The following is a 25,665-nucleotide window of genomic DNA, read 5'->3' on the forward strand; positions in this document are numbered from 1 at the left end:
CAAAAAGAAGGGGGAGACAGTAAGGATGTACCACTCCTCAGATGCAACTTAATCTAGCACTCTATACTTTACAATTTTTAAACATTTATAGAAATCAGACTACTACTTCTGCAGAACAACATCTTACTGGGAAAAAAGAACAGCCCACATGAAGGAAGACTGATTTGGTGGAAAGACAACAAAAATAAGACATGGGAAATAGGGAAGGCGGTAATGTGGGGGAGAGGTTTTGCTTGTGTTTCACCAGGAGAAAATCAGCTTCCTGTTTGGATACTCACTAGACATTTGAAGTTCTACAATGAACCCATCAGAGATGCAAAGAACAGCGCCTCCACGGAGATGGAAACACTGCAATCGAGCACCATCGACTCACAAGATGAACAAAATGGTGATGTCAGAAGAACAGATGAAGTTGCCATCCACCAAGAAAGTGGAGCCGCTGACTTGGGCACAATTAAAGAAGCTGACACAGTTAGCTAAAAAAGCCTAGAGAACACAAAGGTGACATAAACTCCAGAGAATATGCTGCTTGCAGCTTTGATGATTGTATCAATGGTGAAAAGTCTCCCCATGCCTGCAGGAGCAGCTGCAGCTAATTATACTTACGGGGCCTATGCGCCTTTCCCGCCCTTAATTCGAGCAGTCACATGGATGGATAATCCTGTTGAAATATATGTTAATAATAGTGTATGGGTACCTGGCCCCACAGATGATCGTTGCTCTGCCAAACCTGAGGAAGAAAAAATGATGATGAATATTTCCACTGGGTATCATTATCCTCCTATTTGCCTGGGGGGAGCACCAGGATGTTTAATGCCTGCGATCCAAAATTGGTTGGTAGAAGTACCTACTGTCAGTACCACCAATAGATTTACTTATCACATGGTAAGTGGAATGTCACTCAGGTCAGAGGTAAATTATTTACAGGAATTTTCTTATCAAAGATCATTAAAATTTGGGCCTAAAGGGAAACCTTGTCCCAAGGAAATTCCCAAAGGATCAAAAGGCACAGAAGTTTTAATTTGGGAAGAATGTGCGGCTGATACTGCGGTGATATTACAAAATGATGAATTCGGAACTATTATAGATTGGGCACCTCGAGGTCAATTCTACCGCAATTGCACAGGACAAACTCAGTCGTGTCCCAGTGCACAAGTGAGTCCAACTGTTGATAGTGACTTAACAGAAAGTTTAGACAAACATAAGCACAAAAAATTACAGTCTTTCTACCCTTGGGAATGGGGAGAAAAAGGAATCTCTACTCCAAGACCAAAAATAATAAGTCCTGTTTCTGGCCCTGAACATCCAGCATTATGGAGGCTTACTGTGGCCTCATACCACATTAGAATTTGGTCTGGATATCAAGCTATAGAAACAAGAGATCATAAGCCATTTTATACTGTCGACCTAAATTCCTGTCTAACAGTTCCTTAGCAAAGTTGTGTAAAGCCCCCTTATATGCTAGTTGTAGGAAATATAGTTATTAAACCAGACTCCCAAACTATAACCTGTGAAAACTGCAGATTGTTTCCTCACATTGATTCGACTTTTAATTGGCAGCACTGTATTCTGCTAGTGAGGGCAAGAGAAGATGTGTGGATCCCTGTATCCATGGACTGACCGTGGGAGGCCTCGCCATCCATCCATATTTTGACTGAAGTAGTAAAAGGAATTCTAAATAGATCCAAAAGATTCATTTTTACTTTAATTGCAGTGATTATGGGATTAATTGCAGTCACAGCTGCGGCCACTGTGGCAGGAGTTGCATTGCACTCTTCTGTGCAGACAGTAAACTATGTTAACGATTGGCAAACGAGTTCTACAAGATTGTGGAATTCACAATCTGGTATTGATCAAAAATTGGCAAATCAAATTAATGATCTTAGACAAACTGTCATTTGGATGGGAGATAGACTCATGAGCTTAGAACATCGTTTCCAGTTACAGTGTGACTGGAATATGACAGATTTTTGTATTACACCCTGAGTTTATAATGAGTCTGAGCATCACTGGGACATGGTTAGACGCCATCTACTGGGAAGAAAAAATAATCTCACTTTAGACTTTTCCAAATTAAAAGAACAAATTTTTGAAGCATCAAAAGCCCATTTAAATTTGGTACCAGGAACTGAGGCAATCGCAGGAGTTGCTGATGGCCTCGCAAATCTTAACCCTGTCACTTAGGTTAAGACCATCGGAAGCACTACTAGTGTAAATTCCATATTAATCCTTGTGTGCCTGTTCTGTCTGTTGCTAGTCTGCAGGTGTACCCAGCAGCTCCGAAGAGACAGCGACCATCGAGAATGGGCCATGATGACGATGGCGGTTTTGTCGAAAAGAAAAGGGGGAAATGTGGGGAAAAGAAAGAGAGATCAGACTGTTACTGTGTCTATGTAGAAAGAAGTGGACATAAGAGACTCCCTTTTGTTCTGTACTAAGAGAAATTCTTCTGCCTTGAGATGCTGTTAATCTGTAACCCTAGCCCCAACCCTGTGCTCGCAGAGACATGTGCTGTGTTGACTCAAGGTTTAATGGATTTAGGGCTGTGCAGGATGTGCTTTGTCAAAAAAGTGCTTAAAGGCAGTATGCTTAGTAAAAGTCATCACCATTTTCTAATCTTGAGTACTCAGTGACACAATACACTGCGGAAGGCCACAGGGACCTCTGCCTAGGAAAGCCAGGTATTGTCCAAGGTTTCTCCCCATGTGATAGCCTGAGATACGGCCTCGTGGGAAGGGAAAGACCTGACCATCCCCCAGCCCAACACCCATAAAGGGTCTGTGCTGAGGAGGATTAGTAAAAGAGGAAGGCCTCTTTGCAGTTGAGATAAGAGAAAGGCATCTGTCTCCTGCTTGTCCCTGGGAATGGAATGTCTTGGTGTAAAACCTGATTGTACGTTCTATTTACTGAGACAGGAGAAAACCACCTTATGGCTGAAGGTGAGACATGCTGGCGGGAATACTGCTCTTTACTGCACTGAGATGTTTGTGTAAAGTCAAACATAAATCTGGCCTATGTGCACATCAAGGCACAGCACCTTTCCTTAAACTTATTTACGACACAGAGATCTTGGCTCACATGTTTTCCTGCTGACCCTCTCCCCACCATTACTCTATAGTCCTGCCACATCCCCCTCTCCGAGATGGTAGAGATAGTGATCAACAAATACTGAGGGAACTCAGAGGCCAGTGCCAGTGCGGGTTCTCCATGTGCTGCACACCGGTCCCCTGGGCCCACTTTTCTTTCTCTATATTTTGTCTCTGTGTCTTATTTCTTTACACAGTCTCTCATCCCACCTGAGGAGAAACACCCACAGGTTGTGGAGCAGCTGGCCACCCCTTCAGCAGGTGAAGCTCTGACTGGTGAGTGATGGAAGCGGGTGAAGCTCTGATTGGTGAGTGGTGGCAGTGGCGAAGCTCTGATTGGTGAGTGATGGCGGTGGGTGAAGCTCTGATTGGTGAGTGATGGCGGTGGGTGAAGCTCTGATTGGTGAGCGATGGCGGTGGGTGAAGCTCTGACTGGTAAGTGATGAAGGCAGGTAAAGCTCTGATTGGTGAGCAACGTGGTGGGTGAAGCTCTGATTGGTGAGTGACGACAATGGGTAAAGCTCTGACTGGTGAGTGATGGCAGCAGGTGAAGCTCTGGTGGATGATGGTGGGTGGAGCTCTGACTGGTGAGTGATGGCAGTGGGTGAAGCTAGTCTTAGTGTCCCTGCAGGTTTTTTCAGCAGCCATGAGATAAAACTGGCCTCCTCCAATTGGCTAAACCCTATGAAGGATTGGCCTGAGACCAATCAGAGGCTGAAGTGGAGACTTGGCCCATGATCATTCAGAGGCTGAACTGGAAACATCTGTCTTGTTATCATAAGAGTGAATAACAAGGTGAAACCCCATCTCTACTAAAAATACAAAAAATTAGCCAGGCGTGGTAGCAGGCGCCTGTAGTCACAGGTACTCGGGAGGCAGAGGCAGGAGAATGACGTGAACCTGGGAGGCGGAGCTTGCAGTGAGCCGAGATCATGCCACTGCACTCCAGCCTGGGTGACAGAGCCAGAATCTATCTCAAAAAAAAAAAAAAAAAAAAAGAAAAAAGAAAAAGAGAAAAAGTCTCAGTGGGTAGAGGAGGGAGGCCAGGTAGGAGAGTTGTGTGGAACCCAGATAAGGATCATGTTTATATTAACACCTCTGGGCAGTGAGCCTGGCACCTATAAATGCCTGTAAATCACCAGGGAGCAGAGGACAGTGCTGGCTGGCAGCCTGTGTCTCAGCCCTGCCCCGTCAAATGATGTGACCTGTGGCCAGGAATGTCACCACAGTCCTTCAATTTCCTCATCTGCAAAATGGGGATAACAATGCTGGTCATGGCTTCTCCCAGATCAGTGATGTGGTCCAAGAGTCCTAAACAGTGTCACTAAGTAAGGTGAAGTCTAATAAGTCATAAATCCCAGCCTGCCATAGGGACCTAAGAGCTGTTCTCCTTCTCCTTCCCTGTGGAAGCTGGGACACAGTGAAGAGCAGGACCAGGCAGCAGCAGGCTTTATGCTCCTTCCCCAGCAGCCTTCAGAGAGGACACCAGGGTTACCTAGGGATGGTTACCTGGTCCCCAGATCACCTTGTTGTGGCATGTACCAGAATTGGGCACTGGCCAGTGATGGCCTCATAATAGCTCCAGCCAAATGCCCCTCTTTCCTTTGTCCTTACAGGGAAGGTGGGTTACACCTGTCCTGGAGTTATAATTCCTTTTTTTTTTTTTTTTTTGGAGACAGATTCTCACTCTGTCACCCAGACTGGAGTGCAGTGGTGCAATCTTGGCTCACTGCAACCTCTGCCTCCCAGGTTCAAGCAATTCTCCCGCCTCAGCCTCTGTAGTAGCTGGGATTACAGGTGTGCACCACCACACCCAGCTAATTTTTTGTATTTTTAGTAGAGATGGGGTTTCACCATGTTGGCCAGGCTGGTCTCAAACTCCTGACCTCAGGTGATCCACCCACCTTGGCCTCCCAAAGTGCTGGGATTACAGGCATGAGCCACTGCACCCAGCCCGGAGCCATAATTCCATTAGGCCTTACCCTGCAGTGTCTGGGCACCTGCCCTAGTGCCCTATTTGATTACAAACATAGGTAACTACTTCTTCTTTCTTCTTCTTCTTCTTCTTCTTTTTTTTTTTTGAGACAGGGTCTTAACCTGTCACCCAAGATGGAGTGCAGTGGCACGATCTTGGCTCACTGCAGTCTCAATTGCCTGGGTTCAAGTGATCCTCCCATATCAGCCTCTGCAGTAGCTGGGACCACAGGCATGCACCACCATGCCTGGATGATTTTTATATTCTTTTGTAAGGATGGGGTTTCACCATGTTGCCCAGGCTACTCTTGAACTCCTGGGCTCAAGCAGCCTTCCCACCTCAGCCTCCCAAAGTGCTGCGATTACAGGGGTGGGCGACTAGCCAAGCCTAGGTTAACTTCTTATACTGCAAAGTTACAGAGCGTGGCAAGAAAAAAAATAAAGCTCTTCATCGAGTTCAGGGATGAGTCATTTCAGGAAATACCATTAGTTTTCAAGACAATGCAATTTATATAATATTGTAATTCCAAGCTCATCAATGTAGTTCAGATATTCTCACAGTCATGGCAGACTAAATCTAACTTAAAAGGAAGCACATGCTATAGAGGTCTCACAAGGACCTCACTAGGACCAGTTCTGATACTGTCCTAGTCTATTGTGTTGCCTTCACAGAATACTTGAGACTTAGTAATTTATAAACAAAAGATGTTTGGTTCACAGTTCTGCAAGCTGTATGAGAAGCATGGCACCTCCATCTGCAGGGCTTCTGGTTAGGCCTCAGACTGCTTCCACTCAAAGCGGAAGGCAAAAGGGAGCTAGTAAGGAGTGTAATTCCCAGTTTTAAAAGTAAAGATTTGAAAGCATTAGTTTGGAGACTTGTAGCCCACAAATAATTTAGGATTTTGTCCAAACTGCAGAAAAACTCAAGAACAGCTAACAACAGGTATATTATAGCTTTTCTTTTGAAGCATAATTTTTCTCTCTTCAGTCCCCATTTTTATTAAAAACAAATCATGATAGAACGATTTGTTTACAAAATAAACTTTAGTCTTATTATACTTGACCTGATTATTTGCACAAAGCACACCAAGAATAACTATTTTTCACATAGGCTTTTAAAATTAGCTTTGATGGAACTCTGTTCTGTAAGGAATCTCAAATAAGACTTTTTTACAGCTGAGCCCAGCCATGGGTTTGTACACTCAAATACCTATGAGTTGGGTAAATTTCTGTCCTCTTGAGGTCTCAAGGTAACTTGGGGCTCCTGAGACTGTTAGAAAGTGACATTCTTTACTTACCACAGGTCAGGAACTTTGAACAGGGACTGTGTAGACAAAGTATAAAGCCAGATTTCCCAAGGGGCTTTTATTAGCTCAATAACTCAACTTTGATTCTCCTTTTTTTTTTTTTCTGAGATGGAGTTTCACTCTTGTTCCCCAGGCTAGAGTGCAATGGCACGATCTCGGCTCACTGTGACCTCTACCTCCCAGGTTCAAGTGATTCTCCTGCCTCAGCCTCCAGAGTTGCTGGGATTACAGGTGCCTGTCACCACGGCCAGCTAATTTTTGGATTTTTTTTTTTTTAGTAGAGATGGGGTTTCGCCATGTTAGCCAGGCTGGTCTCAAACTCCTGACCTCAGGTGATCCGCCTGCCTCAGCCTCCCAAAGTGCTGGGATTACAGGCATGAGCCACCTCGCCCGGCCAACTTTGATTCTTTAAAGAAAGCATGTCATTCTAGTCAAAGCCTTGGTAAAATAACCAGTTTCTCCCATTGTGTCCTGTTACAAAAGAAAACAGATTCTCATTGTACTTATGCAAATAACTGTACTGCCATATGTTGAGAATATTCACAAATAGTTTCCAAATTCTGGAAAAATCAGGTAGGGAGAAACAAATATACTCCAAATTTTTTCACAGGAGTATATTTTATTCAACTGTTAAAAGCTGTAAGTAGCATAAAAGAAAAGTTTTCTTCGGTCTGGAAAACAAAAAGGATCAGCAATGTTTTAAGCAAAAAAGTTAATAAAAATGATTACTGGGCTAGGCGTGATGGCTCACAACTGTAATCCCAGTACTTTGGGAGGCCAAGGTGGGTGGATCACCTTAGGCCAGGAGTTCGAGACCAGCCTGGCCAACATGGTGAAACCCCATCTCTACTAAAAATACAAACATTAGATGGGCATGGTGGTGAGCACCTGTAATCCCAGCTACTTGGGAGGCCGAGGCAGGAGAACCACTTCAACGCAAGAGGCAGAAGTTGCAGTGAGCCAAGATCATGTCACAACACTCCAGCCTGGGAGACAAGAGCAAAACTCCATTTCAAAAGAAAAAAAAAAGATTACTCAGTTTTCTATTAGTTCAATCAATTTCATTAACTCCTGTTCTGTTTGATATTTATGAACATTTCAGCTCCCCATGAGAGTCCTGGAAGTTATTTCCTCTATTCTAATGTCACATTCTCCAAAGTTATTGGAAACCTGAATTCAAGAGCACATGTCAAAGTTCTAGAGCTGATTATAAACCACCTTTTGAAGAGCATCAAACAAGACAACAATTGTCTGTGGATGACAACAAGTCTTAGGACAGCCATTATTAAAGCCACAATTGACTAGGAATTTTGGTTACTTCTGTGGCATACAACAATTTTACATAAAAATTGTAACTATTATATTAATAGCATACACTCAATCATATCAGAATTATAGGAGTTTCTCATAATTTTGGAACACATACTAATAACATATTTATAGAAATACAGCCCAAAGAAAGCCAAACACCATTTCATATTTGACAATGCTTCCTGTATGATTTTTATACCACATAAGCCAGATGTCATTTTTGGACATTAGAGGACCTAATATCTAAAAGATTAGGTTAGAAAGAGACATAATTATAATCAAATTATAATTTATAATTTGATTTTGGAAAGTTTGTCAAATATCAAAGATTTATTTTGTGGATATCACAAAATAGAATCCCAGGTCACCATAAGTCATTCATTTGACCAAAACGATAACTTCAAAATTTTAGAAAGAAGAAACCCTTTACTCTGACAGAGGAGACATAGCTTTCCAAACAAGAAGACCCAATGACGATAGCATGAGGTGAACTGAATCGTATCTTCTCTCTCCTCCCCTTTTTCCCTGTAGTTTACCCAAAGGGGCAAACAAAACCCTTTCATTTTCTTTTACTATTACATAAAAATCTTTTTCAAAAGAGAAAACCAAATTTAATGTTTGTATTAGTGCATTTTTAATGCTAAGGCTGGTTTTACAATAAAAATTTATAAATGTATTCAGTTTTAATTAGTTTGACCATAAGGTAAGATTTTCATAAACTTTTTTGAACACTTTATACTTTTTCATTAAACAGTAGATCAGTTTTCTAAGAAAACCCTGTTATTCGGACACCTGGGCTCCGATTCTGGCCCTGTATTTGTGTGCTTTTATTTTAATGTTCAACCAACAGAAAAAAAAATTAAATAATCCCCTTCCAATATTAGCCAACTTGCTCATACCCACAGAACTTTTTTTTACAAGACCAACCCTTCATAAGCCCTTTTCACTTTGTTTAACCCTCCAGTTTTGTCCCATTACTCTTTTAGGTTAAGATAATCTTTAAACCCTCTGAACTAGACAAAATTATATTCCTTTTTTGTTTTGTTTTGTTTTTGAGATGGAGTCTCGCTCTGTCACCAGGCTGGAGTGCAGTGGTGCAGTCTTGGCTCACTGCAACCTCCATATCCTAGATTCAGGCGATTCTCCTGCCTTAGCCTCCTGAGTAGCTGGGACTACAGGCATGTGCCATCACGTCCAGCTAATTTTTGTATTTTTAGTAGAGACAGGGTTTCACCATGTTGGCCAGGATGGTCTCGATCTCTTGACCTTGTGATCCACCTGCCTCGGCCTCCCAAAGTGCTGGGATTACAGGCATGAGCCACTGCGTCTGGCCACATTCTCTTTAATAAAAGCCATATTCCCATGCCTTCCTATAATCTTTTACTTTCCTTACACACCTTGCATGCAGAACTGTTTCTCCAGTGGTCTCAATTACATGTTACAATGTTACCTCTTAGCAGCTTTTATTTTTGGTGAAAACCTGATAAGTGATTTTAATTATGTACTAGGTGTGGAGTCTAGGACATCAGACGGAAGTGAAGATAAGGCCTGACTCTTTCCAAAGTAGGCAAATTAAACAATTTTCAAAAGTCAAAGAAACAGTTTACGACCTTAAAACATTTAGTAAATCTGATATCTGACCTTAATTTAGACCAAATGTCTACATTTTGAAGACATTTTTGTTTTTATCAATAATTTCTAAAACTGTCTTTATTTCCAAAAGATTATTAAAGTCATGTGAACAAAAGGCATTAAAGTTTCTCTTTTTCTGACAAAATATTTGATTTCGGCATCTATTTTTTAAGCCAATTAAACAGAGCTCTTTTTATGTAAATATTACACACACAACCCATATGAATACAGAGAGATAGAAGATTCAGCACTTGTAAGATTTTTTATTTGCCAGTTTCTTAATTGGATTACTGGCTTCAGGGTGGAGGAACAGGGCCAGGAAACCATGCAGTTTCTGGGGCCTAATAAGGAGGTACAGCTGGAAGGGAGAGACAGATCCCCCAAATTAGGGTGCCATTCTATATGTATCCTGGATCCCTAAAAAGGAGAGAAATACTACAGGAGAAGACAGTGTAGTGCTTCCACCACACATGTCATTGCAAGGAAACCCAAAGCCAATCAGCCCATTTTGTAACCAGCCAATCTCCCGTGGGAGTCTCATCTCTCAGTGGGGGTTGGGGATGTTTCCATATCTTCCAGGTGGCCAAGAGCATGTTTCTCTGATCCAAGCTTGCAAAGAGCTAAGTATGTCTTCATAACTGACATTAGCCATTTCTTAAAGTATATTTTTTACCTAGTTATTATATATCAAGCTCTCCTATAATTCAAAGTAATTTTTGATACCCCCAAGACTCAAAACCATTAGATAGCACAATGCAAAACAGAACAGAGACTTAGATTTTAAGGGGGACCTATCTGCTTTTAATTCCTGGGGTTTCATGAGGAAAACAGAGGGTTTTTTCCCAAAATGGGGTCTATGGCACCTCCTCTGTTTTTCCCAAGGAATCTCAGGCTACCAGAAGTTATCTTAGGGCCTCTCATGTGTGCATTAATAGTGGTAAGACAAAATGGAGAAAAATAATTCAGTCGACTGAAAAGAAAATAAAAACCTTTTTCCAGCAAAACAAGATCCATGAAAAGAAAAACATAAAGGCCTTTTAAATATACCTGTAGCTTGCTTATGCACTTTTAATTAAGTTGACTTTTAACCATAGTGGTCTTTAAAAAAATCCTTTCACGTCTCTGATTACCTGACTTTATCCACGCAGTCAATATTTCTGGCTTTTGAACTTTACCAAAAGTAACCAACCTCCCAGGTGCTTCAAAGGCATGGTAAGCAGTTTCTTTTTTACAAGATTTAGAATCTCCCTAAGGTAGTTCAGAGAAAGAAAAATTCAAGAGAAGAAATCAGAAGCTATCCATAAAAACCTCAAATGGCAAAGTTACACACATAACAAACCAGAAAGGAATCATTCCAGAAGCCAAGAATTGAACCCAGGCCACCACTGTCAAAAGATAAACCCTTAGTTACTGAACTATACAGCATTGAGCAGTTTCTATTGCTTTTCCCAAAAGGAGCCTAGAGAGGCCAATTTTGAGTTTGCAAAGCCTTTTAACTGCTCAAGATAATTCTTAGGGCTGTGACATGAACTTCAAAATTCCTGTCCTCTGGATGGCAGAAACCAAGAGAAAGTATCCTCACAAGGTTAAGCTCTTAAGGACACAAAACAAGACCAATCTTACCGAGTATTGTTTTCAGGGACCCATAGCATAGTTTGTTACAAGTCAACTGCGGGGTTGGCTTGAAAAATGGGCTTATAGGGGTCCTAAACCCACACTGTATCCTGTGATACTCCTTTCTTCATTACAGAATATAGAAAGACAAACTTTTAGTACAAAGTACACCAGATTTGCTACAGCCTAAGACCAGTCTCACAAATCCATTTTTCTATTAATCAAACTCTTGCAGAGGAGACAAATAGTGACATTTACCATTTATGCAGACAGAGAAAGAGAGACCAGAAACTTGGCTGGTAAGAATTTCTTATCCTTTTTTGGCATACCAGATTTCTGGGTTCCTTTTCTCTGCAGCTTCCAGAAGAATGGAGCAGCTTCTGATGACCCTGCTCGCTGTGCCATAGCTGTGGTGTTCAAGCCACTTTACAAAAGAAAATCACCCTTTTCTGTTTTATGGAACCATAGGCAAAAGATAATCAATTTTGCAAGATGTTGCCCAATGGGCTGCATTGGGGAACTGAAGGAACATTTTCCATCCCAGCAAAATACACAAAACAAAACAGACACTAGTCACCCCATTCAGCACGCAATATCAACCTAGCAAAGCTCAAACTTTCTCCAGATGGTCCCTGTTGTCTTTGATCCATTCCAGGTGGGGAGGGATGATCTCCAAATGACAATTCACAGTGGGATCTCTGGGCAAGGCAAAGAGCCAATAGTCACCCTGAGAAAGGCCTATTGAGCTTTCTTCAGGGCTCACCAAAGGTGACCAGACAAATAAGGAGGATTCTCTGAGTTAGGCCTGCTGGACTTCCATCAGCAATTTCTTCTGAGATCCCCTCCACATATACAAACACACACAAAGACAAGACAGACAGAAGGCCTTCCAAACCAGATCCCCAACAAAGAACTCAAGAGTATCCCTCCCAAACTATCCTCCTTTTCTCTGTCTGAGAAATCTCCCCAAAATCTTCTTGACTGAGGAGAAGTCTCCCCAACCAAGATTCTTCCCACTAGTTATGGAGATCCAACAGAGACCCCCTAGGAGCCAAACTGAGACAGACACCCCACAATGGGGCTACAGACAGACAGACAACCCACCAGGGGGCTACAGAACCAGTCGGGAGAAGGAAGGGGGCATTGGTGGTATCTAGAATGCTCATCAACCCAGACACCCCACAATGGGCTACAGATACCCCACCATGGAGCTACAGACAGACACCCTGTGATAGGGCTACAATTAGGGGATGTCTCCCCAGGACTATTTCTCCATTGCAATTAAATCCATGCACATTGGGTTGGCAGCACCCCGCCAGTAGACAGTACCAAAGTCAGCCCTTAGTCCAAGAGAACTAGGCAGATGCTTGGGCTAGCCTCTGGATCCATCGCTGGCAGGTAGCTACAAGGGCAATCCCGATGAGCCTCTAAATTTGTAACCACCCAGTGGGTTCACTTTGCCCACTGCCTAGACAGAGTAGATTTATCAAGACAGGGGAATTGTAATTGAGAAAGAGTAATTTACACAGAGCTGGCTGTGCAGGAGACTGGAGTTGTGTTATTGATCAAATTAGTCTCCTGGAGCATTTGAGGATCAGAGTTTTTAAGGACAACTTGGTGAGTCAGGGGAAGCCAGTGAGCCAGGAGTGCTGATTGGTTAGGCAAGAAATAAAATCATGGGACGATGAAGCTGTTCTCTTGAACTGATTGTTCTTGGGTGGGGGCCACAAGATCAGATGAACCAATTTTATCGATCTGGGTGGTACCAACTGATCCATAAGGTACAGGGTCTGCAAAATATCTCAAGCACTAATCTTAAGAACAATTTAGGGAGGGTCAGAATCTTGTAGCCTCCAACTACATGACTCCTAAACCAGAATTTCTAATCTTGTGGCTAATTTGTTAGTCCTACAAAGACAGTCTAGTCCCCAAACAAGAAAGAAGTTTCTTTTGGGAAAGAGCTATTATTGTCTTTGTTTTAAACTGTAAACTATAAACTAATTTCCTCCCAAAGTTGGTTCAACCTACGCCCAAGAAGGAACAAGGACAACTTAAAGATTAAAACCAAAATAGAGTCAGTTCGTTTAAGTCTCTTTCACTGTCTCAATCACAATTTTGCAAAGGTGATTTCAGGATCAACTCAAAGAGAACACCACCAAGACACATTATATAATCAAACTTTTGAAAGGCAAAGTCAAAGACAATCCTGAAAGCTGCCTGAGAGCTGTTACTTGTCACCTATAAGTGATCCTCAATCAGATTAACAGCCAATTTCCCATCAAAAACAATGGGGTTCAGAAGGCAGTGGGATAACATATTTAAAGTGCTGAAATTATTTTTTTTAACTATCAACCAAGAATCCTACATTCAGAAAAGCTAGCCTTCATAAATGAAAGATAAATTAAGACATTCATAAATAAACAGAAGCCAACTGAGTTCATTGCTGGCCAATCTGCCCTGTAAGGAATGTTAAAGGAAATCCTTTGGACTGAAATGGAGAATAACAAACAGTAATTCTAAGCCATAGAAGAAAATAAAGAACGCAGGTAAAAGTAACCACATAAATAAATATAAAAGCCAGTATTATTGTACTTCTAGTTTGTAAATCCTCTTTTTTTTTTTTTTTGAGGTGGAGTCTTGCTCTGTCACCAGGCTGGAGTGCAGTGGCGCAATCTCGGTTCACTGCAACCTCCGCCTCCTGGGTTCATGCCATTCTCCTGCCTCAGCCTCCGGAGTAGCTGGGACTACAGACTCATGCTACCACACCCGGTTAATTTTTTGTATTTTTAGTAGAGACGGAGTTTCACCGTGTTAGCCAGGATGATCTTGATCTTTTTTTTTTTTTTTTTGAGATGGAGTCTCGCTCTGTCTCCCAGGCTGGAATGTAATGGCACCATCTCAGTTCACTGCCATCTCTGCCTCCCGGGTTCAAGCCAGTCTCCTGCCTCAGCCTCCTGAGTAACTGGGATTACAGGTGTGCACCACCACTCCTGGCATTTTTGTAGAGATGGGGTTTCTCCATGTTGGCCAGGCTGGTCTCAAACTCCTGACTTCAAGTAAGCCACCCGCCTCAGCCTCCCAAATGCTGGGATTACAGGCATAAGCCACTGTGCCCAGCCTAGAATGGATTGTTTAAATAATACATTGATATACTGTCTACAAAAAACTTACTTTAGATCCACACACAAACAGTTGAAAGAGGACAGAAAAACATATTTCACACAAGTAGTAACCAAAAGATAGCTGAGGTGGTTATATCAATATCAAGCAAAATAAACTTTAAGCCAAAAATTGTTACAAGAGATCAAAGAAGACATTATATATTGATAAAGTTTCAATCCATCAAGAAGATATAATAATTATAAACATATACACACCTAACAATGGAGCCCCAAAATATATAAATTGAAAATTGACAGAAAGGTGGAGAAATAGTTCTACAAAATAGTAGGAAACTTAAATATCCCACTTTCAATAAGGCATAAAGCAAGTCCATTAAAGAAGTTTTATTGCAAAAAAAAGATCAGTTAGGAAGTAGAGGACTCGAACAACTCTATAAACCAACCAGATGTAACAAACATATATACAACACCCAGTCAAATAACAATAAGGCTGAGTGTGGCAGCTTATACCTGTAATCCAAACACTTTGGGAGGCTGAGGTGAGAGGATAGTTTGAGCCCAGAAGTTCAAGACCAGCCTGGGCAAGGTAGTGAGACTCTGTCTCTACAAAAATTTTTAAAAATTAGCCTGGGGTAGTAGTGCATGCCTGTAATCCCAACTACTTCAGAGAGTGAAGTCAGAGGATTATTTGAGCCCAGGAGTTTGGGGCTGCAGTGACTATGATTGTGCCACTGCACTCCAGCCTGGAAGAGAGAGTGAGACCCTGTCTCAAATAATAATAATACAGCAGACATTCTTCTTAAGTGCACGTGGACCATTCTCCAACACAAACCATATGTAAATCAACAAGATATGTCTCAATAAATTTTAAAAGATTGAAATTCTACAAAGTATTTTCTCTACCACAATGGAATGAATCCAGAAGTCAATAAAAGAAGAGAAACTGGAATATTCACAAATATGCGGAAATTAAACAATATACTGTCTTAAACAACAAGTGGGTCAAAGAGGAAATCACAAGAGAAATTATAAAATACTTTGAGACAGGCCGGGAGCAGTGGCTCATGCCTGAAATTCCAGCACTTTGAGAGGCCAAGGCATGTGGATCACTTGAGGCCAGGAGTTCGAGACCAGCCTATGCAACACAGTGAAACCCCTTCTCTACTAAAAATATAAAAATTAACCGGGCATGGTGGTGCATGCCTGTAATCCCACCTACTCAGGAGGCTGAGGTAGGAGAATTGCTTGAACCCAGGAGGTGGAGGTTGCAGTGAGTAGAGATCGCGCCACTGCACTACAGCCTGGGCAACAGAGCGAGATTGTTTCAAAAAAGAAAAAAAAAGAAAAGAAAAGAAAAAAGAAAAAAATGCTTTAAGACAAATGGAAGTAAAAACACAACATATCAAAATTTATGGAATGCAGCAAAAGCAGTGTTCAGAGGGAAATGTATACCTATAAACACCTATACTTTTAAAAAAACAAAGATCACAAGTCAATATATATATAAGGAACTGAATATATAAAGAACTCTCATGATTCAACAAGAAGATAACCCAATTTTAAAATGAGCAAAAAGGACAGGCATGGTGGCTCTAACCTGCAATGCCAGTGCTTTAGGAGGCTGAGATGGGCAGATCACTTGAGGCCAGGAGTTCGAGAGCAGCCTGACCAACATGGCAAAACCTCATCTCTACTAAAATACAAAAATTAGTCGGGCATGGTGGCATGTGCCTGGAATCCCATCTACTCAGGAGTCTGAGGCTGGAGAATTGCTTGAACCTGGGAGGCAGAGGTTGCAGTCAGCCGAGGTCACGCCACTGTACTCCAGCCTGGGCAACAGAATGAGACTCTGTCTCAAAAATAAATAAGTAAATAAATAAATAAAAATAAAATGGGCAGAAGGGACAGGCGCAGTGGCAAGAAGCTAAATGGATATGTCCTTTTCGTACGGATAAAAGCCTCATTTATTCAATATTTTCCCCTCCAATGTTTTTGCTATGCCCCTTATTTTCCGATTCCATTTCCAGTCTGTTTCTGGACTCTCTCCTGTTCTGGTGATCCATCCGTGCAGCCTCGTGACAACACTGCAGGCTTAATGACAGTGGCAAAGGACACCCAGCCCTGCCAGCTGTGTGCCCCCGCTCCGCTTCCCTGAGTCACGTGAGCTTCTCTTTGGCCTCCATCTGTAGTGCCTGTCACCTCGCCTTTCCTAATGGCGTTGAATTGCTGCTTTTCTCATTGCTTTCTTCATCAGTCTTGCCAGACGTCTACCCATTTTATTGCATTTTCCTCTAAGAGCCAGTTTTGTGTTTGTCGGTTATCTCCAGTTTTTCTTTATTTTCTGGTCCACAGATTTCTCTTCTTTATTATTTCTGTCTTCAAATTTCTTTAGGATATGTGTTATTGCTCTTTTATTTGAATGCCTACTTTGTGTGTGTGTGTGTTTGTGTGTGTGTGTATGTGTGTGACGGAGTTTTGCTCTTGTTGTCCAGGCTGGAGTGCAATGGCATGATCTCGGCTCACTGCAACCTCCGCCTCCCAGGTTCAACTGATTCTCCTGCCTCAGCCTCCTGAGTAGCTGGGATTACAGGTGCCTGCCACCTCGCCTGGCTAATTTTTGTATTTTTAGTAGAGACGGGTTTCACCATGCTGACCAGGCTGGTCTCGAACTCCTGACCTCATGATTTGCTTACCTCGGCCTCCAATAGTGCTTGGATTACAGGCATAAGCTACCACGCCCGGACTTACTTACTTTTGTATTGTATAATAGATGCATCTAAGGCTGTAGACTTGAAGTTTATATTTCTTTTTATGTAACACTCTGTTCATTGTTGATTCTAGTTGTATTGCCTTGTAGCTAAAAAAGGCAGGCTCCACTGTGTTGGTTCTGTGAAATTCCCCATGTTGCGCGGTATGTGGCCAATTTTTAAGCCGCTCTGTGGGTACTTTAACTATTCTATGTGTACTTAATTCTTAATTGTTCATTGTAACAATTATAACAATATAATTGTTTAGCTGTTGGGGCAGTGTCTTTGTATACTTTACAATTTTGGTTCCAAATCTTCAATGTTGGTGTGAACTTTTTAAATTCTTGGCCGGGCTCAGTGGCTCACGCTTGTAATCTCACCACTTTGGGAGGCCGAGGTGGGTGGATCACAAGATCAGGAGATCGAGAGCAGCCTGACCAACATGGTGAAACCCTGTCTCTACTAAAAATACAAAAATTAGCCTGGCGGGTGGCGTGCGCCTGTAAAATCCCAGCTACTCGGGAGGCTGAGGCAGGAGAATTGCTTGAACCCGGGAGGTGGAGTTTGCAGTGAGCTGAGATCGCGCCATTGCACTCCAGCCTGGACAACAAGAGTGAAACTCCATCTCAAAAAAAAAAAAAAAAAAAAACCCTCTCATTCTCTGTTTCTAATGGAGAAGTACTGGCGTCTTCCGTTCTGACTGTGGGTTTGACCCCTTTGTTCTTCAGTCTGTTTTGGCTTCTTGTATTTCGATGCAGTATGCCTTCAAATTCATGAATATTCATTTTCTTGTGATTGTGCTTTTAATTGTTTTCATGTTGGCCCCCTTTACACCTATAATGATGAAAAATCATGCTTTCGTCTAACAGGCTTATTTGTTTATTTATTATTATTATTATTTTTGAGATGGAGTCTTGCTCTGTCACACAGGCTGGAGTGCAATGGTGTGATCTTGGCTCACTGCAACTTCCGCCTCCCAGGTTCAAGCGATTCTCCTGCCTCAGCCTCCTGAGTAGCTGGGATTACAGGTGCCCCTCACCACACCTGGCTAATTTTTCTATTTTTAGGTGAGACGGGGTTTTGCCATGTTGGCCAGGCTGGTCTTGAACTCCTGACCTCAGGTGATCTGCCTGCCTCAGCCTCCCAAAGTGCAGGCATTGTGGGTGTGAGCCACCGCTGCACCTGGTCCTTTATTTGTTTTGAAAATGTATTATCCCTGCCCGCCCCTTTCCACTTCCCTCTCGCCATAGATCATTCTCCTGTGCTTAATGTGCGTCTTTTGTTCCAATGAACCCCTGCATGTGGACACATGTGTTTTGTGTTCATTTAGCACTCTTTAAATATCCACTAAAACAGAACCTTCCTCCCCCACCATTAAAGTCTGCACCATTCGTGTTTGTACAGCCAGCAGGTAGTTTGCTTTGCTGACATTTATCCCCCACCCCCGGTCTGCTACAGACTTGCTAAAATTCTCCCTTTCAAACTTCCTTTGACGGAGGCCAGTGAGTGGTAGAGGCTGTCAGTTGTTTTTTAATGTCTGAGATGTCTTTATTTTGCCTTCAATATTTTATGAAAGTTATGCTGAGAATAACATTCAAAGGTAAACGTTATTTTCCCCTGGGTCTGTTAAAGACGTTACTCCATTGTCTCCCAGGAGGTAGCGTTGCTGTTGAGAGTCTGCTGTCAGCTGACATCTGCATTTCTGGTAGGTACTGTGGCTCTTCTTTCTGGTCGTTTTGACTTTTTTCTCCTGTCCTGGATGATCTGCACATCACTGTAATATTCTAGAAGTGGATTTCTCTTGGTTTGTAATTTAGATCTGGGATCTCATGTCTTTTCAATTCTGGAGAATTCTGAGCTATTCTGTTGCTTTGTTGCCATTTTAAAAATGTTTTTCTTTGGGAACTCCTATTCTGTTTATATAAGAGCCTCTCAATCTATTCTCCATATATGTTACCTTTGAGTGTCTGTATGTGTGCATTTGAATATGTGTGCATGTGTATGTGTGTGTGTGTGCATGTGTGTGTGTGTGTGTGTTGTGTTTTTCAAAGCTGCTGAACTCTGGTTGGTTTCCTCCACTCATTTTATTACTAGATACAGGCTGGAGTTTCTGAATCTATTTGTAACACCTCAATTTCTCTTTTGAATTTTTCTTTCTTCATTGACTGTGTTAGTACTATCTTCCATGACACTAAGTCTCTTTTCTACTATGTCAAGTCTGGAATTTATCCTATCTATTGTGTTTTTTATTCACTCTGCTATTCATCTTCAAAATTTATAATTATTTCTACTTTATCTCTCCTTATTTCTTTATATTCTGGCCACTTCTAATTTTATACTTCTTTTAAAAAAAAATCTGGTGTAAGTTCCTGTACCAATTGTTCATTTTTAGCCTGCCTTTCTTAGTGTGGTGTTTCCTTGGGTAATTTGAAACCTGGCCTTGCTCATTTCAAGGCGAGGATATTGTGTCTCTGCATTTCTGCCTTTCTCTGCCATCTTGTTGTCATTGTCCTCTGTCTAGCAGTGTTTTGTAGCCTCTGCTCCCATCCCGGGTCCCAGGCTTCTGCTGTGCAGTGATGCAGAGCATGTCACAGATAAAGTCATCCTTTCCGAGGACGGCTTGTCTCAGCTTCTGCTCTCGAGGCTGTGTTGATGTCCTCCTGCCTTCCTATGCCCACAGTGCTCCACTAAGTTATACGAAGTTACAGCCCTGGGATGTGTCAGGGAGGGTTTCTCAGCCTCCTTTCTGGAGTCAGGGAAGCCCCTCCCATCACTCCCAGGAGCTGGACACAGGCCCTCTCTGCCTGCCTTGGGACCTGGAGCTGACAGGCCCCTGCCTCTGCCCCATCACCAGCCTGCGGTTCTCGTCCATTCCTGGTTTGATGTGAGTGTGTGTGTGTTTGTGTGTGTGCATGTATATATGTACACACATGCATACACACACACACACCTGTCTTGGTCTTCTGTCTGTCTGACCTATTGCTGCTCTGTGTGTGGAGCAGAGAGGGTCCTTATTGCACGCCTTGCTCAGGAGTGTGGACACCCTCTTTAAATGCACATGGTATCGTGTTCACACAGGAGGATCCCTTTTTTTCCATGATGAATCTGAGGCCAAGTAACCTGCCTGGAGATGCAGGAATTTCAGCCGAGCCCCAAGCCCACGGCCCTCAGACTCCAACCCCAAACCCCTTCAGTGGTGTGCACATCAGCACGTGTGGGATGGCTGGGGGCATCTGTCACTGCCAAACACGTCCCCAGGTGGCCTGCACGCCCTTCACTCCCTTCAGTTTCCTCCCAGGTGAAATCTGCAAACCCGCTCCTCTGGACCTGGTCCTGTCCGGATGATCCTCTGGAATTAACAAGTTGTTATTCACCAGCCTCCAATAACAATGGCGCGTTACCTGCTCCATTGCAGAACTCGCCGTGGTTTACATCCAGGAAGGGATTGGTCAGTCACCTGTGCCAGGTGCCCGGGGGATCCTGAGCCCAGAGGTATAAAGGGCGGCTGTGGGAGTGGTACAGCCTCTCCCAGCCCCAGCAAGCGACCTGTCAAGCAGCCGTGGACTCAGATCCCGGAGATGAAGCCCCTGCTCCTGGCCGTCAGCCTCAGCTTCATTGCTGCCCTGCAGGCCCACCACCTCCTGGCCTCAGACAAGGAGATTCAGGATGTGAGGCTTGGATGGGGAGGGTGGGCTGGAGGGGGCATGGGGTGAGGCTGAGACTGCTGGATGGAGACCCCATCCCTCCCCCAACCAAGGAGACCCTCATTTTTGGGTTGGGCGTAAAAGCCCTGCCCTGAAAGATGGTGAGATGGGACAGCAGGAGTCCGGGCTGGGGGACAGGGACACAGAGGGGCAGGGCTGGAAGGGTGGGGGTCTAGCTGATTTCACTTCTCTCCTGGGGGTGAGGGCTCCTGTGGTCCTGGCCAACTTGCGGGGGCGGGAGCCACCTTCGGGTGGACCTGGCGAGGGTGCTGGGTGTTTTCTGGGTGGATTAGATTGGAGAATGTTCCCCGTCTCCAGCCCTTGGGGTGCGGTAGAGTCTGGGGGCTGCAGGCCAGGGAAGGGGGAGGCTCTGGAGCTGTCGGACTGAGCCTGATAGAGAGGGGCCTTCTCCAGGTGTCAGGGACGTGGTATCTGAAGGCCATGACGGTGGACAGGGAGTTCCCTGAGATGAATCTGGAATCGGTGACACCCATGACCCTCACGACCCTGGAAGGGGGCAAACTGGAAGCCAAGGTCACCATGCCGTGAGTGTCTGCCAGCCGCTGGGCAGCCTGCAACCTGGTCTAGGGCCTTCCCTTTCCCCACCCAGGAAGCCGGCCGGGCAGCCTGCAACCTGGTCTAGGGTCTTCCCTTTCCCCACCCAGGAGAGCTCTGGTGCTGGGGATGTGGGCAGACCTGCTGGGAGGCCCCTCTCAGCCCCTCCTACAACGCTCGGCACCTGGCAGTCTTGAGGGCAAATTGTGCCACTGAAGTACCTGGGCTGGAGGGGCCCTGAGGGGCAAAGTCCCCGGATCAGGCCCTGTGGGCTACCAGCGGCAGTGCTGGGTACTGCCCACCTCCTCCTCGGACTGAGGAATGTGATCTGTGTGCTGAAGTCTTCTGCTGAGCTGGGGCAGAGGTTTCCGCCTCCACCACCCCCCCATTCTCTCTGACCTTGTCAACGCCCTCACATGAAAGTCGAGAGCAAAGGGGATAGTGCTCAGCGAGATACAGCTGACAGAGAACGCTCAACGATGCCAGCTGCTGTTATTATTGTTCTAATTAAATACAGAGTAATTTTGTAAGAAAGTGTAAAATAATAAAATGAGAGCCAGGTGTGATGGCTCAGATTTGTAATCTCAGCACTTTGGGAAGCCAAGGCAGGTGGATCACTTGAGGTCACGAGTTCGAGACCAGCCTGGCCAACATGGCAAAACCCTATCTCTACTAAAAATACAAAAACTAGCCAGGCGTGGTGGTGCACAATTCCCCTGCCTGGTGGTTCACGTGATTCTCCTGCTTCAGCCTCCTGAGTAGCTGGGATTACAGGCACACACCACCACACCCAGCTAATTTTTTGTATCTTTAGTAGAGATGGAGTTTCACCATGTTGGCCAGGCTGGTCTCGAACTCCTGACCTCATGATCCACCCACCTTGGCCTCCCAAAGTGCTGGGATTACAGGCGTGAGCCACTGCACCCAGCTGTAAGGTTCTTATACTAGATGAAGGTAGACTGTGATAAATTAAAGACATACCATAAACCCTAAAGCACCTGTTAAAGTCAACAAACAAACAAGAAAACAAGACTGTCAGTGAATAAGACAACAAATAAACTGAAAAGATTGTTTAAAAAACTAAATTCAAAAGAAGACCAGTAAGAGGGAAAGGGGCCTGGCGCGGTGGCTCACACCTGTAATCCCAACACTTTGGGAGGCTGAGGTGGGCAGATCACTTGAGGTCAGGAGTTCGAGACCAGCCTCACCAAGATGGTGAAACCCTGTCTCTACCAAAAATACAAAAATTTTCCAGACATCGTGGCATGCACCTGTAGTCCCAGCCACTCAGGAGGCTGAGGCAGGAGAATCACTTGAGCCTGGGAGGTGGAGGTTGCAGTGAGCCGAGGCTGTGCTACTGCACTCCAGCCTGGGCGACAGAGTGAGACTCTATCTCAAAAAGAAAAGGAAAGAAAAAAAAAATCCATGGCAGACACAGGCCCTGCAGTGGGATCGGGGTGAAAGTCCAGCATCTGCGACCTCAGGCGTGTCACCTCCTTGCTCATCACAGCTTCAGCATCGATCACACTGGCATTCATTCATTCAAGAGACATTTGCTGGCCGGGCGCGGTGGCTCACACCTGTAATCCCAGCACTTTGGGAGGCCAAGACCAGTGGATTACCTGACGTCAGGAGTTCAAGACCAGCCTGGCCAACATGGTGAAACCCCGTCTCTACTAAAAATACAAAAATGTTAGCTGGGTGTGGTGTCAGGCACCTGTAATCCCAGTTACTCGGGACGCTGAGGCAGGAGAATCGCTTGATCCCGGGAGGTGGAGGTTGCAGTGAGCCAAGATCGCACCATTGCACTCCAGCCTGGGCAACGAGAGCGGAACTCTGTCTTAAAAAAAAAAGAGAGAGAGAGAGAGACAATTGCTAAACGCCCATTAAGTGCCAGGCACCATTCTGGATGCGGCCTCATTGCTGAATAATGCAGGCAGAAACCCCAACTCCGTGGAGTGCCTGCTTGGTGAGAAGTCTCCCTTGCAGAACTCTGTGAGGGTCAGAGACGATGGATGGGAGGCCTGTCCAGGGGGAGGCGCTCAGGAAGTTTCTTCACTGCTCCTCCCCACTCCTTCACTCCTTTCTTGTTGCTCCTCTTTCAGGCCTGGGTGTTTGGGGAGCTTCATTCACTCATTCCACAGATGTGCCTGAAGTGCCCTGCCTGGCCTGTGCTGAGCCTGGTCCAGGTTTGTTGAATACAGACGTGCTCAGAGAGGTCATTCCGGCTGCTGGTCACCGGGAACTTCGCTGCATCTGCCTCGGGCCCAGGTGCTCCCCTTTCACCGGAGCATCAGCCAAGAGCAGTCACCCCCTCCACGGGTATGGCAGACCCAGGCCGCAGAGCTTTCTTTGTGAAACAGGAGCTAAGCATGACCAAGATCTTGCCACGTCCCAGGCAGGAGTCTCAGCACACTGCTGGTGTCATCTCATGAGACTGCACAACAAACCTTCACAGCAGGTCCCCGAGTGTACCCTTTCACAGGTATGGACACTGCAGCAGAGACAGGACCCAAAAGTCTGAGTCGAGCGTGTGAGTCGCTACCCTGTATGTGGACTCACGGCCTCTGGCTATCTTAGAAGGTCCTTCCCCCATGGCCTGGCTCTGCCCGTGAACCGCTGAATGTCTCTGCTCCCTTTGCCACTTCCACCTTCCTGATACTGGGGAACCAGGTCATCTCTCTACTCTTTCCTGGAATCTTCTCTTTTCCAAGGATCACGGTGATACCTAGACTGAGAAACTGAGGAGCTGCACAGGTCCAAGACAAGCCCTCTCCCACCAGCCCACAAATGTACTGTCCAAGGGCCGGGCGCGGTGGCTCATGCCTGTAATCCCAGCACTTTGGGAGGCTGAGGCGGGCGGATCACCTGAGGTCAGGAGTTCGAGACCAGCCTGGCCAACATGGCGAAACTGCATCTCTACTAAAAATATAAAAATTAGCCGGGTGTGGTGGTGTGCACCTGTAATCTCAGCCACTCGGGAGGCTGAGGCAGGAGAATTGCTTGCACCTGGGAGACAGGTTGCAGCGAGCTGAGATCGCACCACTGCACTCCATTCTGGATGACAGAACAAGAGTCCATTTCAAAAAAAAAAACGTACTGTCCATGTTTACTGATGATTTTATGTAGTTAGTGGGTCCTGCCAGCATGGCCACAGTTCCCACTGATCTCTGTCCTGTGGTTGACCACCCCGTTTGTGTTTTTGCCCCAGCCTGTATTGCTGGGCTTGAGTCTTCTGTCCTCACGACCCTCACTGGGGACTCAGACACAGCTCTTCTGCTCTGCGGACATGTCAATCCTTGGCCTGAGCGTCAAGGCTCTGCACGGCCCTATTGTCCTCACAGGAACTCTGTCCCTGAGGAAAATTTCCATGTGTCAGAACCTTCCCTTCCTTTGTTTGGGAAAACAAAAAATTCTTCCTCTCTTGACCAGGAGCACTGGCTCACGCTGGTAATCCCAGCACTTTGGGAGGCTGAGACAGGAGAATTGCTTGAGGCCAGGAGTTCAAGACCAACATAGCAAGATCCCATCTCTTTATAGATCTATGTCTATGTATCATCTCTCTAGCTCTCTCTATATAGTATATATAATATGTATATAATATATAATAATCATATATATAATTCTTCCTTTTTTGGGGGGGGAGGGGATGGAGTCTCACTCTGTCACCCAGGCTGGAGTGCAGTGGCGTGATCTCGGCTCACTGCAAACTCCCCCTCCTGGTTAAGGCGAGTCTCCTGCCTCAGCCTCCCAAGTAGCTGGGACTACAGGCATGTGCCACCACACCTGGCTAATTTTTATATCTTTTTTTTTTGAGATGGAGTTTCACTCTGTCGCCCAGGCTGGAGTGCAATGGTGGGATCTCAGCTCACTGCAACTTCCGCCTCCCTGGTTCAAATGATTCTCCTGCCTCTGTCTCCCAAGCAGCTAGGATTAGGCGCCCGCCACCACGCCTGGCTAATTTTTTGTTTTTAGTAGAGACGGGGTTTCACCATGTTGGCCAGGCTGGTCTTGAACTCCTGACCTCAGGTGATCCGCTTGCCTCGGCCTCCCAAAGTGTTGGGATTACAGGCATGAGCCACCGCGCCTGGCCAATTCTTCCTTTCTTGAGTGCCCTTTTCTGCCATCCTAATTTTCCCATCGTTCGGGGTCAAGGTTGATGCTCACCTTCCCCAGTAAGCCCTCCCTGACCTCTTCCCAGTTCCTGTGGGGTAAGCAGGGCAGCTCCGTGGCTGAAGGCACATGCGTCACAGCCAGGAAGCCCTGGTTTTCGCTCTGACCCCACTGCTTCTGGCTGACCCTGGAGAAGCCATCCACGCTGAGCTGCAGAAGGGCCACTACAGCCTGTGCGCAGCCCTCACAAGGCGTATACGGGAATTACCGCAGCGATGCGGGAGACTCCTCGAGGAGCTTACTGAGCATGCAGGTGTTACGCCCCAGAGCGCGCTGAAATCATTCAAATGAGCCAAGCCTAAGCCTCCCTACTGCCTTGCCCAGCCCCTCCCGTGGAAACCACACTGCAGGCGCTCACCCACAGTTCTGCCCTCTCCTGCCTCCTGACTGACTCCAGCACTTCCTCGTGTGGCATGGGGTACCCCTTCTCCTGGAAACTG

At 45.1% G+C, this 25,665-nt stretch overlaps 1 protein-coding gene across 1 annotated transcript; it reads left to right on the forward strand.

Annotated features, from left to right (window-relative positions):
• The first annotated feature begins 20,076 nt into the window (after positions 1-20,076).
• LOC129048040 (uncharacterized) lies at positions 20,077-25,516 on the forward strand. Its single transcript, XM_054520848.2, has 5 exons — positions 20,077-20,461; positions 20,912-21,042; positions 23,257-23,374; positions 24,264-24,424; positions 25,291-25,516. The coding sequence occupies exons 1-5, from the start codon at positions 20,183-20,185 to the stop codon at positions 25,514-25,516; spliced, it is 915 nt and encodes a 304-aa protein (XP_054376823.2). The 5' UTR covers positions 20,077-20,182.
• The last annotated feature ends 149 nt before the right edge of the window (positions 25,517-25,665 follow it).

Source organism: Pongo abelii, chromosome 13 (genome assembly GCF_028885655.2).
Source record: "Pongo abelii isolate AG06213 chromosome 13, NHGRI_mPonAbe1-v2.0_pri, whole genome shotgun sequence".
Taxonomy (NCBI): Eukaryota; Metazoa; Chordata; class Mammalia; order Primates; family Hominidae; genus Pongo; species Pongo abelii.

Coding starts and splice junctions, on each gene's coding strand:
- LOC129048040 (XM_054520848.2), top strand. CDS start 20,183: ATGGCGCGTTACCTGCTCCATTGCAGAACTCGCCGTGGTTTACATCCA. Junction 20,462..20,911: donor CAGACAAGGAGATTCAGGAT/GTGAGGCTTGGA, acceptor GGCCTTCTCCAG/GTGTCAGGGACGTGGTATCT. Junction 23,375..24,263: donor AGCAGTCACCCCCTCCACGG/GTATGGCAGACC, acceptor TTTTTGCCCCAG/CCTGTATTGCTGGGCTTGAG.